This window comes from Miscanthus floridulus, chromosome 5 (genome assembly GCF_019320115.1).
Source record: "Miscanthus floridulus cultivar M001 chromosome 5, ASM1932011v1, whole genome shotgun sequence".
Taxonomy (NCBI): Eukaryota; Viridiplantae; Streptophyta; class Magnoliopsida; order Poales; family Poaceae; genus Miscanthus; species Miscanthus floridulus.
In genome coordinates this window covers 131,290,143-131,310,659 of record NC_089584.1, presented here as the reverse complement: position 1 = coordinate 131,310,659, position 20,517 = coordinate 131,290,143, and the positions used below count along the sequence as shown (strand labels likewise).

General features: G+C 49.1%; 2 protein-coding genes across 2 annotated transcripts; both read right to left on the bottom strand.

Moving 5' to 3' along the window:
* Positions 1-1,901: 1,901 nt before the first annotated feature.
* Positions 1,902-4,183, bottom strand: LOC136453627 (glucan endo-1,3-beta-glucosidase 14-like). Its single transcript, XM_066454187.1, has 2 exons — positions 4,002-4,183; positions 1,902-3,130 (listed from the first exon to the last, which is right to left on the bottom strand). The coding sequence occupies exons 1-2, from the start codon at positions 4,072-4,074 to the stop codon at positions 1,983-1,985; spliced, it is 1,221 nt and encodes a 406-aa protein (XP_066310284.1). The 5' UTR covers positions 4,075-4,183; the 3' UTR covers positions 1,902-1,982.
* Positions 4,184-17,233: 13,050 nt separating this feature from the next.
* On the bottom strand, positions 17,234-18,568 carry LOC136450796 (acidic endochitinase-like). The gene has a single exon (XM_066451413.1). It carries the CDS (start codon positions 18,374-18,376, stop codon positions 17,480-17,482), a length of 897 nt encoding a protein of 298 aa, XP_066307510.1. The 5' UTR covers positions 18,377-18,568; the 3' UTR covers positions 17,234-17,479.
* Positions 18,569-20,517: the final 1,949 nt, after the last annotated feature.

Here is a 20,517-nt window from a genome sequence, read left to right as displayed (position 1 = left end):
TCTAGCCTTGAAATCTCAATCACACACAATGCTACATGGGGAATAACTTTCCAATAAGGGTGTCCCAGACAAAAGGCGCTGAGATATTCGTCGATCCACTCGTGCGTCCTCTTTCGTGCAAACGGCGCCACGCCCCTTCGTGATCGATCAAGGCGACGAAACATCCGGTTTGGAGGAGTTGTTTTGTTAGGTTTGAGCTCTAAAGAGGACATCCTCCACAACACTCCGCTAATACCTGCACTGCACTGCTACAACAGGCCAATGCTTCGATTCAACCTGCCAAACAACACAGCGACGAGGAGTGGTCAACAGCTAGCAGCAGCCTGCAGCGTGCTGACCGAACGTCCTGTGTGCGGACAGCGACGAGACTGAGCCCTATCTGAAACGTCCGCATGCGAGAATTTTGATGGGTCCTTGCGGATGACGCGAAAATGTTTCGACGGCTCTCGGTGATCTGCTGGTCCGTTCGGGCGGCGCCCTCACCGGACGAACGGAGGGACCAGCTGCACTGCACTGCAGGAACGGGCCTCAAGTCCTCAACAAACGGGGCACCACTCGTCTGCCGCATGCATCATATCTGCGAGAATTTTGATGGGTCCTTGCGGATGACGCGAAAATGTTTCGACGGCTCTCGGTGATCTGCTGGTCCGTTCGGGCGGCGCCCTCACCGGACGAACGGAGGGACCAGCTGCACTGCACTGCAGGAACGGGCCTCAAGTCCTCAACAAACGGGGCACCACTCGTCTGCCGCATGCATCATATCTGCGAGAATTTTGATGGGTCCTTGCGGATGACGCGAAAATATTTCGACGGCTCTCGGTGATCTGCTGGGCCGTTCGGGCGGCGCCCTCACCGGACGAACGGAGGGACCAGCTGCACTGCACTGCAGGAACGGGCCTCAAGTCCTCAACAAACGGGGCGGCACTCGTCTGCCGCATGCATCATATCACATGGCTCACCAGAAACTAATTGCCAAAGTGTCGCCGCTTGGACGACAGGACCTGTTACCTAACCACACGAGCTCAGCCGAGAGCAACGCTTAGGGTCATTTGGAACGTTAGAATTTTATAGGAATCCTACATGGATTTCGTCGGAATCAGTTTGCTTTTAAAGGAAAAACGCAGCAGAAAAATCTCCCGCGTTCTGAAGGAGGCCTTGGTCTCTCACGCTCACGCACCGTTGGGTTGGAAATTTGAATTCTCATTGTCATGCGGGATTTGTTTTTTTTCCTAAGCCATTTTTTAGACTAAACTGCATCAGGAACAGGAGATGGGAAAGAAAATTGAGATGATTTCAGTGTCACTGTGTCCGACGTTAACTCGCTGTCAGTGAGGGCAATGCAGCGCACCGGCCCCGGCCGGCACTGATGAGTGGCGACGACAACTCAGACCGGATTGCGTCAGTCGGAAGGGAAGCTGCCAATGATTTGCGAGCCTTTCTCTCTGGGCGGTACGTGTGGAGGAAGCCTCATCAGAGGAATAATGCGGCGAGCAGGACAACCACCCCCATCCGATACGTTATCTGCAAGCGATTGCAAGCCACCAGGGACAACAGAACACAGAGATGATTGTGTTTGCTCTTGCTGCTGGGTTTTGACATTCCCCGTTTCAGTTTCAGTTTCAGTTTCAGGCTGCCGCCGCCAAAGGTCAACTACTGGTTAACTGGTATCAGGCCAACTTGGAAAAACGCGGCTACATGTTTGGTTCGTCCGTTGGGTCAAAAGCTCAGGAATGCCCGCGCTTTCGACGATGCTCGGCCATCGATCAACCTCACCTTTAGGTGTTTCCACATCTCGAAAGGTTTGTGCACAGAGAAGAAAAGGTCACCTTTTCAAGATCATTGCTGGGGGGGAATAAGAGAAAAGATCAGAGCTTTTGGAGCAGCCACACTGTCGTGCCAAATTTCCGAATCTAGGCCTACCCTATGGTTGAATTGAAATGCATATTTTCGTATACAAGATTACAAGGTATCAGTATCACTGACTAACAGTAGGAATATGATTGTCGGAGTATTACAATTGCTTGCAGAAGCAGTAATAGTATCACTTTCTCTGTCAAAAAGGTTGCGCTCACCGCCGATCTGGACGAGGAGGAGAACATGGACGTGTAGTACGGGTTGAGCGACCCGCCCGGACTCGAACCGCCGCCGGAGCCGGCGTTGAGAGTGTACACCGGCGAGCCGTTGGGGTAGAACAGCCCGTAGTTCCGCTCCGACGTGGGCCCTGGCTTCATGTCCTCGTTGAAGAGCGCGAACACGTACACGTCGACGGGCACGTTGGGCTTGAGCGGCGTCCCCTGGTTCATGGCGATCCTCTGCATCAGGTTGCCGTTGTACGCCGCCGCGTTCTGCACCGTGGCGCCGGTCTCGTCCTCGTCGCCCTTGGACGGCCACCCGGTCTCCGAGATCCTCACGCCCACGTCCGTGTGCCCCATGGCCTTCATGGCGGCGTACACGGCGTCGATCTGGGCGTAGAGCATGTTGTCGTAGCTGAGGCCGGTGTTGGGGTCCCGGACGCCCGGGTTGGGCTCGAACAGCACGTACGGCAGCGACACGCTGCCCGGGCTCGCCTTGTACGCGAAGAACGGGTACGCGTTGATGAGGAACGGCGACCCCATCTGGCCGTGGAAGTCGAGGATGGGCTGGATGTACTCGGCGAGGTCCTCCCGGAACGCGCCCGACGACGGCGGGAAGCTGGTGGCGAGCACGTTCACGGAGTGCGCCGACGACACCGTGACCTGGCTGCCGAGGCCCAGCGCGCCGAGCGCGGCGTACACGGCCTTCATGGCGGGGAGGAGGCTGGCCATCATGGCCGTGTCGGTGCTGGAGAAGACCTCGTTGCCGACGGTGATGCAGGTGATGCGCGTGGCCGGGATGTAGGGCTGCACGTTCGTCGCCACCCACTGGCGCGCCGCGGCGGGGCTGGCCGCCATCGTCTGCAGGTTCTCGTTGCCCACGGCGATGATGAACTCCACGCCGGTGTTGGCGAACGCCGTCAGCACCCGGGGGTCCGCGTCGTAGAGCTTCACCTTGTTCACGTTCATCGACTGTAGGAGACCCGCCACCTGCGTCGGCTCCGGCAGGTTGTTCGCGATCTGCCCATAGTTGATCCCGAACTTCTGCTGCGCCGACACTGCCAGATTTACACGCGCGGGGACGCTCATTATTAGCACTGGGTAATGGCGCACTTAAAGTGCTGACGCTATTTTGTAGTAGTATTTTTCTCTCAACGGAATTGAATTTCCTTTTCAGACAGACCCATGAAATGTTTTAGGTGCAAAGTCGCTTTCGTGATTAAACAGCATAAAAAAATTGTTCGGTGGCAAGAGAAGAGAGCACCTATACACCTACAATCAATAATGTATACGGAAGCAGACGGAATGATCATTCATAGTAGGGGCAGAGCTAGAAATCATCTATGAGTGAGAGAGGCAAAATGCTATGATTTAAACAACTAGAGATGTAAAACCAGAATTTTCAGCAAACTGTACGGTAGAATTATCATGATTCAGAGAACATGGGTCACTTAGAAGCGTGCGGTTTCAGAAAGAAATCGTGTAATGGACCAGCTGCAGCTGCAGCTGCGGGTGGAAGTGGAACTGTGGATGCTCGTCAGAGCTGAGTTAGCAACAGGGCTCGCTCAATTCTGGTCCGCTTTGCTGGCTTTGCCGGATCTCATCCACAGGTCTCCATGTTCTTGGTTCGCACGCTGTCGCAACTGCTTCCAGTGTTGCCCTGTATCCTTGTCCATACGGAGAAAGAACCGGCGACGAAAAAGAGCTCTGTATCCTTGTCCATGCGGAGAAGAAACTGGAACGTAGCATCGTGCCAGAACCCAAAAGAACCGATATAGCAACTCACGTCACACGAGGACAGACGGACGCGACACTGATGCACAGCAAGAGCAATGGCGGGAAGAGGCAGAGCACGAGCAAGAAGACGGAGAATCCACAGCGATACAATACAAGCAAGCAGGGAGCGACCAAAGCCGGCGACTGAATTACCTGAGACGAGCGCGACCGCGAGCTCGACAGCCAGGGAGAGCAGAAGCGAGGAGGCGCGGACGCGGAGCCCCATTTCCGCCGCTCCCCTCCTCCTCCTTCCTCTGTCTGTTGTGTTGCTCGCCGATACAGAGATGGTAGTTGCGTTCGATAGAGCCTCCTCCCCTCGGGACCAGTGGCCGTGACGCCCCCCTCGGTTTTATACCCTACTCGGCTACTCCATCCCAGCGACGGCGCCATGCCCGTTAGCAAATTTTCAGTAAAATAAATGCGTTGCGTTTACATGCATGGATCGGGGAGAGGGAAAAATCTCTCTCTCCCTCCCTCGTCTGTTCATATCAGGTCGGCCGGCCCGGGGGCGTCGGCGTCACAACTCACAACCGCCTCTCACCGGCACGTGCGCGCGTCGGTCGCGGCAGCTCCCTTTACGCTTCCTGCGCCTGCCCACCACCTCTGATTCTGGCTTCTGCCCTGCTTCCGTTCGCCGCCGAGAGCGTGTGTGATTTCGCCCGCCTGCTGCACACTCAGAATTGACCGTTCCGTGCTTCCACTAGTCACAGTCGCCGCGTACGTGTTCGGTGTCCACCAAGGCTGGTCACGCCTCTCGATAATATGTTTCCTGTGCAGCTTCGTGTGAGTCTGAGTGAGATTTGGCGACGACGGTTTGAGAAACTCTGCTGAGAGTAAGGGTGTTTTTGGTTCTTTAATAGGTACTAAAATTCATGTCACATCGAATATCTAAGTATTAATAAAGAGTATTAAATATAGATTAATTATAAAACCGATTATATAGATGGAGGCTAATTTTTTAGACGATTTTTAAGCCTAATTAATCTGTCATTAGCACATGTTTACTGTAGCACCACGATGTCAAATCATGGACTAATTAGGCTTAAAAAGATTCGTCTCGTAAATTAGTCGCAAGTTGTGTAATTAGTTTCGTAATTAATTTATATTTAATACTCCATGCATGTGTCTAAATATTTGATGTGATTGGAATTTTAGAAGATCATGCAGAAACCAAACAGGGCCTAAACACTGAGAAAGCGTAAAACAACGAGAAAAAGAGTTTAAGGACTAAGAAAAAAAAAGCTGGAAAGACTAAGCTTCAAAACTTCTTCTCGGTCCTCGCTTTCACCTATTTGGACCTTGCTTAGGAGCAACTCTCCATCTCATACATCTTCAAACGGCTATATTCATATAGCGAAGATAGCACGTGTCTTGCTCCAACTCAGACACTCAACAAAGAAGAGCTTGGACAAACACCATAACTCTTTTAACCAGAGATGTCCCGTCTATCCAGTGTCCAAGACCACTCGGACCTTCTGCCCAACTAGCGAGGCCTTGTTTAGATTGTAAATTTTTGTAATCTGGATACTGTAGCATGTTTCGTTTGTATTTGACAAACTTTGTTTGATCATAGACTAACTAGGCTCAAAAGATTCGTCTCGTGATTTACAACCAAACTGTACAATTAGTTATTTTTTTTAACCTACATTTAATGCTCCATGCATATGTCCAAAAATTGATGTGACGAAGAGAGAGTGAAAAAACTTGGAATTTTGCAGGGATCTAAACAAGGCTCGAGTAAATGAGAGATGGCACCACGTAAGGATGGCAACGGGGACCCGATACCCGATACCCGACGGGTATTTGATCCATTAGAGGACGGGGATGGGATCATATCTTTACCCGCGGGCATCTAAATGGGCAAGAATCCATACCCGACGGGTATAGCGGGTACGGGAACGTTCCCTGTTTACCCGTCCCCGTTACCCGTTGGGGAACCCGACTATTTGAGTTGTCATGCGAGTATTAGGCCCAAAGAAGCTCAACATAGATATTTTGGTCTAAATCTGAACAGTCATATATATAATTTGTGTGTTCTAGTAACCCTCGTTCAATTTTTCCTCACCATCTCCGCCAGCAGCACAAGCATGCCTGTCTCATGAGCGCTCGTGCCCCTCGCTTCCTCAGTTCGGTCTCTCTGCCACCTTTGTTCGTCCTCCTCGCAACCTCGCTCCTTCTCCTCGGCATCTCCGAGACTCCGACACTTATTCCTGGGTGAAGAAGAAACGTCTCCGATTGCAAAGCTGCGACCCCAAGTGTCCTTGTTTATCGGGTATGCAGTACCCGTCGGGTATCTGTTACCCGACCGATACCCGACGGGTACGGGGATGGGCAAGAATCTATACCCGAGACAGTTAATGGGGATGGGGACGGGATGAATTCTCCGTAGCGGGGAAGAGAACGTTCCGACGATACCCGACGGGTATATACCCGTTGCCATCCTTAGCACCACGTCAAGTCGACGGCGCAGCTAGAGGTCACCTGATACAGCAAACCACTACCGCACAAAACACCAACAGTCTTATCCTAAGGCTATCTCAACAACAACATCTAAAATACAAGATCCATTCAGTTTTTGGATAACGCTACAGGCAAAAAGTTCAATACCTATTTGACATATTCTCCAACAACAAGACTAAAAAAAGAACCATTTCTGCAAATGGGTTTTCAGGAGAGAGGATACTCATATTTGGGTTATGTCTCTCAGATAACTCAAAATAGGTCTCCCGTATAGGTAGTCTGTTGAAGGCTGATTTTGAATCTCTCGCTACCCATTTTGAGTTTAGATCTCTTTATTGGAGACAGTCTAACATGACGCCTGTTAAAAGGTTTGCCGCATCCAATGATGTATTCCCTCCGTCCCAATTTATCTGTCGTTTTTTGTGTCCGTGCCATGACTTTGACTCAATTTGTACAAAATATGTGCAACATTTGTGTCTCCAAATAAATTTGTTAAAAAACTAGATTCAAAGATCTTTCCAATGATGCTAATTATGTATCATAAATAATAATATTTTTTAATATATATTTTATTAAAGTTGTTTCTCGGGAAGCGAGAACGACATATATTCTGGGACGGAGGGAGTAGTCGTCGCATGACCAAATGAATTGGTGCTAGGTTTTCACCCACAGATATGGACACTAGTGTAGGAGATGCAACGAGTTCCAAGATGAGTAGGCCACAATCACTCTGTTCGCTGGTTGGTGCTGGTACTGATTTGGACTGACTGGTGCTGGTTTTTTGTAAGACGAAAACACTGTTAGCTGGCTGAATAAGTCTGGCTGAAACCAATATGCGAACAGGGTGAATAAATTGATGCTAGGCTTTCGCTCATACATAAGGATACTAGCATAGGAGACTCCTTCAAAAAATACTACTAGCGTAGGAGATGCAACGAATAGATAGACGAGTAGGCTGTAGGAAGGCGACGCCTCGGCGTGACGCTCTGTTTTTTCTCTCTGGTGAAGAATATGTTTTCCCCTCTTTTTGTTTCCTGAGGGTATGGATAAGATTTTTTTTTTTTTTTTGCCGTGCACGGTGGAGTGCTGTTCTTCAGTTCGGGGGTCGCACGTCACCGCACCTTGTCTGATCTGACGAGGCGATGAAGTGACTGAATTGAGTTGTGCTGTTGAGGTCCCCTGGCTCCCTATCCCTTGGCGGGACACGAGAAGAGGAATCCTAGGAAGTAAACCTTCTTCCTGTTCCAGTCAGTTATGCATGGGGATACAGAATGAACGACTGCTGTTCTCCCGAGCGGTCTGAACTCTGAAGAGAACCGGGCGTGGTGAACGGCCGTCCCTTTGCAGCTTTGCTTATTTTAACCTGAAGCGCGTCTTTGTAAGCAACCTGAAGAACGCGCTGCATCGTATCCAGCAATCATGTCCCCACTTCTCAAATGCAACGGACCCTACGTCTCTCTTCCAATTAGACCTTATTTAGTTGGCGAATTTTTTTTGAGAAATGGTATTGTAGCACTTTCGTTGTTATTTGGCAATTAGTGTCCAATCATAGTCTAATTAGGTTTAAAAGATTCGTCTCGTGAATTTCGTCTAAACTGTGTAATTAATTTTATTTTTTATTTATATTTAATGCTTCATACATGCGTCCAAAGATTCGATGTGACGGGGAATCTTAAAAAATTTTAGAAACTAACAGGCACTTAATAATAAGCAAACACATAGGACAGATCGTGTGGAGCTAGACGTGCCAGCCATGCCGTGGATGGCGCGCCATGGTACTAGTAGCTGCTGTCGCTACAGATGATTGAACTGAACTGAAAACATGCAACATGCAAGTAGTTCTGAATGTTCTTGAAGCCAGGAAAACTGGGGCACTGTGCGTCTAGCAGTAGCAGGGCTACCGAATTTAGCAGTTCTGGTCTGGTAGCATGGAAACGGACCACACGGGATGGTGTGTTATTACTCCTGCCTCCCTTCCCGTGCGAATCATCACCAAACGTTGCCGACTTGTCCAATCAGTGGATGATGGGTCCAAATGCTCATAAACTGCATTAGACTTCAGGCTCCACCTGCATCAGGACAGACGCCGTATATATGGAACAACTAACCACGCAACCGTAGCACAACGATAACATAATTTTTCGAAGGTGCGTGTTGCGGCTGGCTACTACGTTACACAGCACACGGCGCATCATTCATATGCGTCCAGACTTATCTTCTCCTGCCGTGATAAAACTGCGTTTGATTACCGATTAGTATAAGGTATGGATCATTTCATTTGATTTCCCAGTCTGTTCACATCTCTGTCATCCATGCTATAGGCCTAAAATGCAGAGTTCAGAATGCAAAAGTGCTCACACCTTAATCTTGCTTTCCTTGTTGTTCACGGATGTTTCTTCTGCTACCCCCACGATGTCAATGCATGGTGCGTCATGTTGACAACCACTGGAAAAGCTATTCCACTTTTTGATCATGATGGAAGTCCAAATCTCTGTATAGGAACACCTAGGTAAAAAGTAGCATGTCTTTATGTGTCTATCTACGAATGGTCGAGTATAATTTATTGGGCCAACCGATAATATGGATCGGCCTTAATATTTTTTTATTACGAACATAAATACTATTAATGTTTTTATTGACAATTCGTGGCGTCACCTAGTAAATTGTATCACCGTGCATATTGTTCAGATGACTTAGCACTTCAGGACTCATGATTTATACTGGTTTGGACAAATGTTCTCCATCTAGTTCGGACAGGGCGTTTGTGTTCCTGAGCTTAAGTGCCTCGAAGCTTGTGGTGGTGATTACAAACGAGAGGATCTGATTGTTCTAGCGTTGTGTCCACACACAAAATGAGAGAGAGAGACCCTGCCACCCCAACCTCCCGTCTGCTGTCACATTTGTACTTGGGCCCTGTTTAGTTGTACCTCAAAATATCAAAATTTTCAAGATTTCTCGTCACATCGAATCTTTGGACACATACATGAAGCATTAAATATAAATAAAAAATAAAACTAATTACACAGTTTAGACGAAATCCACGAGACGAATCTTTTAAGCCTAATTAGACTATGATTGGACATTAATTGTCAAATAACAACGAAAACGCTACAGTAGCATTTTGCCAAAATTTTTGACATCCAAACTGGCCCTTGGATGGAGAATGTGTGGCAGACTGGCAGTTCACTTCCCGTGCGTTGCGCTCGTCATCATGGGAATAATGTTCCCACAGTCATAGGTAAGGTTTGTCCACTTCTTCCTGTGTTGTGCGGGTAGACCTGAGCATTTTGCGGGCTGGGCCAGGCCGAAAAAAAACACGGTTATTTCGGTCCAAAAAAAGTCTCGTCCATAACCGTCCCACCGGACAGGTCGGGCCTATTTTTCGAGCCAGGTTTGGACCGGGCCCAGGCCTGGGCGGGCCCTGCCTGCGCATTTTACAGTATAAAATAGTAAAAAATATTATTTTGGGCTAGGCTCAGGCCAAGAAAATTATTTTTGAGTAGCAGAATCTGTGCCCAGGCCCTGTCTAGTAAGGTTAATGGGAGCTAAAACCCATCAGGCTCGGGCCGGGCTTAATTTGCTCAGGTCGGGGAATGTTGCGCCTTGTGCCACATCCGGGTGGTATGCCCAAGCCTTCGGCGTGAGCGTCACGTTCGAGTTACTGAGTGCCTCACGTTTGGGTTACTATGTCGTACGACAAGCTTTGACCCTTCTAACAAAAGGAAACTCGCCGAGTTTGTTCGTGTCCCCCTCGGGGTGGGTCCCTTGGGGAAGTCCTCAAGTGGCACATGCTCCTTCTCCACGTCGGGCCTTCCCGACTTTTGGGAGCCCAGTCGGGGGCATTCCCAACCAGCGGATGGGCCCAACGGCCCAGGTCCCTTCGTTGTGGGTTCGCCATGGAGGCCACTACGTCTGGGTCCCCATGGGTCAGGGTTTGAGCCACAGGACTCGGTCGTCGTAATTGTATTCTCGGGGCGATGTGGTTACTTTGATATAGGAAATTATAAACTTCTAGAAAATATGAGATACAAGATTAAAAAGTATCATCATAACACATTAAGGTTATTAGCAGTATGTCAAATTAAATAAGTATGTAAGTGAACTATGAATTCAATTTTATCTATTTTCACTAAAATATGCTATTCATCGATGCATTTTTAAGCATAAACGTGCTTACAGGTTATGACCAATCATATTTACTCGAAAAAATAAAGAAGATCAACAAATTAAATAAAAAAATTATGTGATGAGTGGGTCAGCTTATGTTGTCTATTGTATTAGGTCAATATGTTCTCACACTATCAACCCATTTAGATTTTTAAAATCAACCCTATAATTTTGGTCTTACTTTTGTTATTTTGTGGATCGGGTTTACTATCTACCAACCCGATCCGTTCCTATCTCCGTCCGTAGCAGATCTACGTGAATCTTTTAGAGTAGAGCAGAAATAAAACAATAGTGATTATAAACACCCATATTCAACCAAAGAGATGAACTTGAAAAAACATATCGCAAGTTTGCGAAGACGCGAATCAAGCGTTCGATCACCCACAGCTTGTTCGGTTGGCTGAATCGTATCGTTGCTGGTTCGTTTATGTGAGAGAGAAGTACTGCTGATCGGTTCACGTAAATAGTAGCAGGGGGCTGGCCAGCGCCAGCCCCCTCTGCGGCGTCAGTTTTGATCGATGGGTGGAAAAAAGTGGAACGATCGTGGCCGCTATCTATCGGTCAGATCCACACGTGCGGGAGAGGAGGACGCCTATCGTCGCCACGTCGGAAAGGGACCCGGGCGCACGCTGCACACGACTAGGGCGTAGAGGCTGACCAAACGGTGGATGTCCCCACGTCAGCCGGTCAAAACAATTAAGCAAATCTACTTAGCGCGTGTTTAGTTCTAGAAAGTTGGAATTTAGGGTTACTGTAGCACTTTCGTTTTTATTTGGTAATTAGTGTTCAATCATGGACTAATTAGGCTCAAAACGTTCGTCTCGTAATTTCCCAGCAAACTGTGTAATTAGTTTTTTTCGTCTACATTTAATGCTCCATACACAGGCCGCAAACATTTAATATAATAAGTAATATAGCACTTTTTAAGAATTTGAGGTGGACTAAACAATGCCTTAATGGAAAACATGTGACCCTCAGTCGCGCGACGGGTAAAATCTGACGGCCTGATCGAACCATCGCTGTTCCGCCGCCGCGCGTGAGGGAAGGTCACCGCGATTCGCAGCAGCCAAGCAGTGGGGATAGGATTTCAGAGGGATGCACGCACATGGCGGATTCAGACGGCAGAGCTTTCACCAGCGTGGTTGCCGAGGTTCTCTCACATGGCGTGGTTTTGTTGACTCGTTTCGATGCGAGAAGTCGGCTGTCTCCCCATCCCCTGGTGTTTGAACTTGGAAAGCAATCAGCATCTTATCGGGAACAGCAGGTCTGATCACCGATCGGGCCAGGGAAAAGCAGATGTACTGACGCTTGTCTAGTTGGCGAAATTTGGTAGCACTTTTTATTATTATTTGACAATTAGTGTTTAATTATAGTTTAATTAGGCTTAAAAGATTCGTCTCGTGAATTTCGTCTAAACTGTATAATTAATTTTATTTTTTATTTATATTTAATGCTTCATACATGCGTTCAAAGATTCGATGTGACGGAGAATCTTGAAAAATTTTGCAAAATTTTGGGAAAACAATACCTGATTTCGGAGTCAATCATGTGGATGTCGTTATCATACAGTAGGCTATCATCTTGTGTATAGCGTGCCAGCATAGCTAATTTAGCCTACCAAACGATGGTTGATTGATAGTATGATATTGGCCTTCCGGTGCTGCTGCCGCCGCCGCCGGTGGTGGAGACTGGAATAATTTTGGTCCCGTTCGCTTCGCTGAAAAAATAAGTCGAAACGCTGTTTCGGCTGATTTGTTGTGAGAGAAAAATATTGTTCCGACTGAAAAAAAGCTAAAAAAGACGGATTAGAAGAGAAGCGAACATGACCTCAAAGGTGTGGCAAAGCTTATAAAAGATGAAACATCTAATATACATCTATGCAATGGCTCACTATAAAATTACATGAATATATATTGCTTTGTGATCAACAAATCTCTAAAATGATTCACGCACCATTCCCGGCTTCCCATTGGGCCACATCTACAGTAAAAGCTAGGCCATCGGATCGGGCATCAATGGTCAAGGGATGCTGGACTTTAGCGAAGGTCAAGGAATGATGGACTTTAGCGAAGGCTGGCCCCGTGGCCCGGGCACCCACGCGCGACCCGTGCCGGCTAGCGACCCTGCGTGGGCCCCGCCTTGCCTCGCTCCCTTCTCCCGTTCCGCGGTCGGCGCAACCGTCGCCCCAGGTCGGTCAGCCGCAGCCGGTCCTCTGCCCTGCTGTCTCCGCCTGCGCCCCTGCCATGTCGTGCCCAGCGTATAAATTTCCAAACGGGCCGCGCGAAACGGGCTGGCTCGGGCCCCGTGCGAAAAAAGCACGGCCCTAGCCCGGTACGGCCCGGCCTGGCCCGTGCCCGTGCCTGGCCTGGCCCGTAGCCGTGCCCGTGCCTGGGCCGAAAGGTCGGCCCGTAGTGTCGGCCCAGGCACGGCCCGTTCCAACGGGCGGCACGGGGCAGGCACGGCTCACAGCCGTCGGATCGCGGAGGCGGGGCGTGAGCCGTTGGATCGCCGGGCGGCCGGGGGGTCCGGTATATAAGCCGCCCGATGCGGCTACTCTCCCCACTCCCCTCACTCGTAACCCTAGCCTCTCGCCCTCTCCTCTCTGGCTCTCCCCGCTCACTCTGTCGCTCGCCCGCTCCTCGCCGCACTCGTAACCCTAGCTCCTCGCCTGCTCGCCGCTCTTCGCCACACTCGTAACCTGGGCACCTCGACGTCGTCGCCATGGAGTCTTCCGGTGGGTAAGGGGTCAGTTCCGGTGGCCGGTGGTTCCCTCTTCTCCCTCTCCGCCCTCAATCTCCCTCAGATCCAGTGGTTCCCGCCCTCAATCTCCATCTGTTTCCTTATTCTTCATCCCTGAACGTCGATTGAGCCTCGTTCTCGGCATCCTCGCCGCATCTCCGTCATCTATCCGTCGTCCACATCGCTGGCTACCACCACCTCCGGGGCTCCGGTCTCTGTTAAGGTACCAGGGGTGTGCAATCGGTCCGTCTCATCGTCGTCGTTTACGGGGCTCCGGCCGTAGAGGTAAGGGTAAACCCTAACCCTAACCCTAACCCTAACCCTAACCCTAATCCCTAACCTAACCTTGCTTTTATCTATTGATTGTGGCAGCCGTTGAGGAACCGGAGACGGTAGAGATGGCCCCAGGCACCGGGCGACACGATGACGGGGAGTTTGACCACTCCCAGAACAACGAGTTGCATATGTGCGGGATGGCTGGAGATGATGAGGACGATGATGTCCGCGAGGACGCTGCCGTGCTCTTCGGCTGTTCTGCTGCTGATCCCCTTCCCGTCGACGACTCTGACCCCCCAGTCGACGTGGCTGACGCCGATGGTGGCCAGAGCGAGGTTAGCCCTGTCAGTTCTAATCGCCCTTCCATGTCTGTTGTCTGGAAGGACTTTGAGAAGCACTACAAAACTAAAAAAGGTAGAAAGATCAGGTTTGCTGCCACTTGCCGTCATTGCCATAAGCGCTACTCTGCTTATTCTGCTCATGGCACTGGGCATCTTACTCGACATCTTGCTAAGTGTCCTAAGAAACTTGAGAAGACCCGGGGCATGACTCAGACTCATATTGCTTTTAATTCTGATGGTTCTGTTCATCGTTGGGAGTAAAGTGCTGAGGTAGCTCGTGTTGAACTTGTTCGTATGCTTGCTAGATTGGTCCTACCTCTTATGATTGGTGAAACTGAGGCATTTAAAGATTATATTAAAACTGCTCATAACCCTAATTTTTCACCTGTCTCTAAGCAAACCATTGGTAGAGATCTGTTTAAATACTATAATGAGAAACGTGATAAACTGATGGTCTATTTAAAGGATAATGTTGTTTCATCTGTTGCTGTTACCTCTGATATATGGTCTGGAAAGGCTAAAGAAGATTATTTATCTGTTGTGGCTTATTTCATTAATGCTGATTGGCAATTATAGAAAAGGGTACTTGGTTTAAGGTTGATTGATGTGTCCCATAATGCTGAGAACATTGCTGAGCGTGTTGCATCTATCCTTGCTAAGTATGGTATACTTAATAAGGTTTTTTCTGTAACTTTGGATAATGCATCTGGAAATAAAAATGCTATGGATAAACTGAAACCTATACTTAAAGAATATTTGGGTTCTGATCTGTTTTTTATCAACGATGTGCTTGTCATGTTATTAATCTGATTGTGAAAGAAGCACTGGCTGCTGTGAATCCTCTCATTGAGGATTTTAGAACAGCAATCTCTTTTATGAACTCCTCTAATCAAAGAATTGCTGCATACAAGAGTTATTGCATTGCTAGTGGTGTTAGACCTAGGAAGTTTGGATTAGACATGGATGTTAGATGGAACTCTACCTACCTAATGCTTAAGCACTTGCTGCCTCATAAGAGTACTTTCAGTACTTTCATTGAGGCCAATTACCCTAGAGGTTCAGGTAGTGGTTTTCTTTTGACTGATGATCACTGGGCTATGGCAAATAAAATTTTGGAATTTCTTGAACTGTTCTATGACTCAACTATTGATTTGTCTGGTGTTTACTATCCTACTTCTCCACTTATGATTCATTATCTTGTTAAGATTGCTATACACCTGCATATGTATCAACATGATGAACATCTAAGATCTGTTATCCAACTTATGATTGACAAATACAATAAGTACTGGAAGAACATACATGATCTTTATTCTATTGCATTCATATTGGATCCAAGAGCTAAAATTAAGAGATTTACCAAAGTGCTTAGGAAGTTACATTCTCTTTTTAATATTGACTACACTAATAAGTTGCTGGACACCAGAGCTCTTCTGTTTAAAATGTATAACAGGTATGATGTAATGTATGGCTCTAATAGGCTGAAAAGGGTTGTTCCTCCATCCCTGTTTGGTAAGAAAAGAACAGCTTGGGCTGAAATTTATGATGATGAGGAATTGGATGTTGAAGCTGGATGTTCTTCCCTCCCTTCTAGTCTTGATCATTCTAGGAGTGTTTTTGCCACTTCCTTGCTGCAAGCAGCAATTGCTAATTCTAACTCTAGTGAACTTGCATCCTACCTGGACTATGACACAGTAAGCAAGTAGGATGATGAGTTTGACATCATGCAGTGGTGGCATGAGCACAAGCTTACTTATTCAGTACTTTCTGTTCTTGCTAAAGATATTTTGACAGTGTCTGTGTCAACCATTTCTTCAGAGTCTACTTTTAGCTTAACTGGCAGGATCATCGAGGAGCGGCGGCGGAGGCTGAACCCTGAAACTATAGAGGCGCTTACCTGCATCAAGGATTAGGAGAATGCTGAGACAAGACTGCAGCACATGGTGGAGGACAAGGAGCTGGAAGATGCATTTGTTGGTCTTTATCTTGATGTCGACTAGTTCACTTTCCATTTATGTAATGATTCTGTAATAACTGAGACTTGGACTTGCGGTGATGGATGTAACGAATAATTAATCTAGGTGCTGGCTGTACTCTTTTCCTGTTTAGGATTTCTCACAAGGGTGAGTTTTACCTAAACAGGTTTTTAATGAGGCAGTCATTGCACAGCTCCTACTTAAATTAGTTTTAGTTTCAAAAGTTTGTGTTCTTTGCTGTGCTGTGTTCTGATCTGTTTTTGATATTTTGTGAACTTAGTCATTTTAGATCTCTTTGAATTGCTGTGCTGAGTTCATTGAGGGGTTTTGCCAGTTTAGTGTCTGGGCCGGCACGGGCACGCTGAGCCTGGAGTCGACATGGCACGACACGGCACGCTCCAGGAATGATAGTGCCGTGCCTGGGCCTGGAGTCGGGCACGATGGCACGACACGACACGGCACGGTTCATCAGCCGTTCCTAGCGTGCCGTGCCGGGGCGGGCTAGTGCCGTGCCGGCACTTTTGGAAAACTATAGCCCGGCGCCCTTGGCGTTGCGGTCGCGATCCTCCCATTCCGCCGGCTCCTCCCTCCGCACGTCTTCGTCTTCCCTTCTTCCTCTGCAGCCACTTGCGCGCGGATCCAGGGAAGCGGAGGCAGGGCTCGAGGTAGACGGTCGGGTGCACAGGTGCCCCCCCCCCCCCCCCCCCCCCCCCCCCCCGCTGATGTGCCGCTGGGAGTGTCCACCACAGCTGTCCTCCCACACGGCGCTATCCCCGTACCGCGTGCCGCCATGGCCTCCCGGAGTGCCGGCCCAGCCATGACGACCACCGTGCCATACCTGCGCTGCTTCGACTCCACCTCGCCCCGTTCGCCGCACTGGCAGGAGGGATGAAGTTTCCCCCCTCTTTGCGGTGTTTCAAATTTCAGTTCGTTCACGTAGTCACGTACTCGTATCATATGATCAGCGGGCTGGTTCCGGAGATACAGCCAAAACACAATAGGATACAGCCAAAACACAATAGAGAGAGTTCTGGACTGGACACATGCTCCTTGCACACCCATCAAGCTGTGTGCCTGTGTCCACGTTCTCTGCACAGCGTTCGATCTTACACGACGCACGCACCAGAAATAATTGGTCCCTTGGACCTTGGTTCCGGAGATACAGCCAAAACACAATGCAGAGGATTCTGGACTGGACGCATGCTCACTGCACGCCCATCAAGCTGTGTCAAAGTTTCTCTGCAGAGGGTTCGATCTTACACGACGCACGCACCTGAAATGTTGCATTGCATTTCGCGTATGTGACGCGCAGCAGCCATGTGTGATCGATCTCTTCTCTGAATATATTCTATTTTTTATTTTGCTTGAAACATGAAAATGGTGTTTACCCGAAAAGAGTAAGTGAAAAATGGTTTAATAACAAGTAAGAAGCACTATTTGCAACTTGCTTTTTTCCCCGTCGCTTCTTTAAGCGACGTCAGTACAACCCCCGTTTTCGTTTTCAGTTAAAAATAATGTTTTTCTCTTACACTAAACTAGCCAGCCGTAAATAATCTACGATGGTTTACGGCCTCCCGAACAGGCTGAACGCCCCGCACGCACACTATGGCACATGGACGCATGTGCACCCCACCCCCACAGACACGCCCGACATGACACGAGGCTGCGTAGCTCACACTTGGGACTTGACCGCGTCGCTGTACCCCGTGAGCCCGTCGTAGTACCTGGACCAGAGCATGATGCCCCCGTACTTGGTGGAGTTCTTCACCACCGGCAGCACCTGCGACACAAGGTCACTCGCCGGCACGAACCCGCTGCCCGCGGCCTGGGGCGCGGCCGGGAGGCCGAGGAACACCCGCCCGGCCCTGATGGACGTCCACTGCGCCCACGCGCTCGCCAGGCTGCCCACGCCGGCGCTCGCGCTGTACTGGCACGGCGGGTTGTTGTAGAACTGCACCCACACGTAGTCGAACAGCCCCGTGCCGAGCGCCGTGCCCAGCGACGCGTCCGGGAACGGGCACTGCGGCGCCGCCGACAGGTACACCCGCCGGGAGTAGGACTTGAGGGCTTTCGCCAGGTCGTCCCAGTAAAGGCTCCCGCCGCTCTCGATGTCGAAGTCGATGCCGTCGAGGACCGCGTCGCCGAGAGGCCTGGCCTTGGACGACCTGCCGCCGAGGTAGTTGTTCCAGAGGTACGCCGCGACGCTCCTCGCATCGTCCGGCGACGAGAGCCCGTAGCTGCCGCCACCGCCGCCGATGGAGAGCAGGACCTTGATGCCCATGCGCTGGCACGCCTTGATGTCGGCGCCCACGCCCGTGCACCCGTTGCTCGCGGGGTCGCAGTGTCCCGCCAGGTTCAGCACCGGCGTCTGGCCCTTGCCGAACGTGGGGAGGAACGCCACGTTGACGAACTTGTAGTTGCCCGTGGCGCAGGTCTGCGCCAGCGTCCCCTCGTTGCCGTTCTGGCCCCAGTAGATGGCGATGCCGCCGGCGCGCGCTCCCGCGGCTACCCCGGCCAATGCAAACGCCGTGGCCAGCAGCATTGGCAGAGAGGGGTTGCTTCTAGCCATCTTGTTTTTTCTCGGGTTCTTCAGTTCTTGGTATATGGACTGTGAGTATGAATTGTGCTTGAAAGTCGATCCCTGGTCTTTATATAGCTGATGATGAATCCGTTGAGCAATGTGGTGCGCAACTAGCAGCGGCGCAGTTCTGTTCTAACTACGAAATCCTTCTCATTCAGTATTTGTTAGGTGTGGTAGACGCCACAAGTTGACTGGGCGAGATGGCGCAATTTGTGGTCGAGATTTGGGATTTATCATCTAGAGCTGGGCATTGTCAAATACTATACTCCTGCTGTCTTGCATCTTGGCACGGGGCGACGATAGATATTATACCTGTGCGCGAGGGTCGTCGCTACGAGGGGAACAGCGGCCTCCACTGATCGTGCGTCCAAGTGCGACGACCATTTCTCCCCGACTCTTAGAAATTTGCACGCTTGCCTCTTAGCAGAATTCACAGACGCTCAGTGCGCGAGGGCAACGTGCTGGACACTTGGACAGTGCGTTTCTTCCGTTGACGCGATCATGCGCATTAACCGCACGCGCTGCTAATCGCAACCAAGTCGGCCTCGGTGCTACTCTCAGAATCAGAGTCAGAGGTGACTCAGCTGTTCGCTGAATCGTTGTCCATTTGCACGGGCAGCCAGGACCACAAGGTCTGCAACTTTCCGAGCACACGACGGAGATCCGATGCGATTCTGCCGGTGACGGAGGTGATTCGGTTGGTTGTCCGGATAGCGAGAATAATCATCTTCCTGCCGTCCTGCGCCGAATCAGACAGCAAAGGGGACGAGCCCATGGGAACTGTTTGATGAGCAGAGCGACGTCATGACAGTCACGTATCTTCGTCCTACTCGGTTGAAAAGCCAAAAAACCACCCAAATCTGTCGCAGATCCAAAGGATTAACCGGGCCAGCACGTACGCAAGGAGACTGGTTCAAGATTGTAGTGCCCCTGGACAGCTGGATAAAAGAATAGACAGCCGTCCGAAGCAACTGGGCCTGCTCCTAGCCTTCTTTCAGATTTAGCAGTACTTTGATTTGAAGTTCCAACTTCCAACTTGATGAAAAATATAGTTCTATTGATGTTAGGCCTTGTTTAATTCCAAAAAAAAATTTCAAAAAGTGCTATAGTAGCTATCACATCGAATCTTACGATACGTGCATGGAGCATTAAATATAGACGAAAAAAAAACTAATTGCACAGTTTGGTTGGAAATCGCGAGACGAACATTTTGAGCCTAATTAGTCCATGATTGAATGTTAATTGCCAAATAAAAACAAAAGTGCTAGCCAAATTCCTAAATTTCACACAACTAAACAAGCCTTAGGCGCAGCCACACCGGCGACATAAAACAAGAGACGGCGGTTCACGTGCTGATGCCAAGCAGACTAGCAGAGGAGGCTCCACCGCAATTCGAAATTCTAACATGAGAAGCGCAACTTTCAGCAGTCTTAATACATTAGTATTGGGCTGTTACTATGCGTATAACTCACACACTGATGCGATGTGAAGAAGCAAGGTGTACAAAGAGCTTGCAAACACTGTGTATGGATGTGTTGTGCAGTCAGTATTCCCGGGCTTGTTGTAAATGGCTTGTCCGAGAAGGATAGATAACTCACGCTTGGAGATGATGAACAGCTAGGTTTATAAGGAAACTAACAAATGGTAAATATCATGATTACATGACACAGAACTACTTCAGCAGTACTTTTCAGTGAACAAACAGTGCTTTACTCTCACAACAAATCAGTATAAGCCTCAGCATAAGCCAAATTTCAGCGAAAGGAACAGGGTTTTTTCATGTAAACTAGCAAAGATCGTAGAAAGACTCTCCCAAAAAAGACCCTATCCAGTAGGGGTCCCGGTTAGATTTAATGTGGGATTGACCCATATTTTATTTAATAATTAAATCAAATAAATTCAAAGGCCATATTAGATGCTAGGTGCAATAAAATGGTGGGCTGAATATAGTTGATGGTTAAACATGTAACGGTCATAGTTATGGATGCGGTTACTATTAACTCTCATGGTTATGGTTATAGTTACTAGTAACCCCATGTTTATGACAGATGTTACTAGTAATTGATAGACGCTTCATGACGTCCAGGTTCATTCTCTCCACTTCATCTTCTACCTTCCGTGCTTATAAA

Coding starts and splice junctions, on each gene's coding strand:
- LOC136450796 (XM_066451413.1), bottom strand. CDS start 18,376: ATGGCTAGAAGCAACCCCTCTCTGCCAATGCTGCTGGCCACGGCGTTT.
- LOC136453627 (XM_066454187.1), bottom strand. CDS start 4,074: ATGGGGCTCCGCGTCCGCGCCTCCTCGCTTCTGCTCTCCCTGGCTGTC. Junction 3,131..4,001: donor CGCGGTCGCGCTCGTCTCAG/GTAATTCAGTCG, acceptor TAAATCTGGCAG/TGTCGGCGCAGCAGAAGTTC.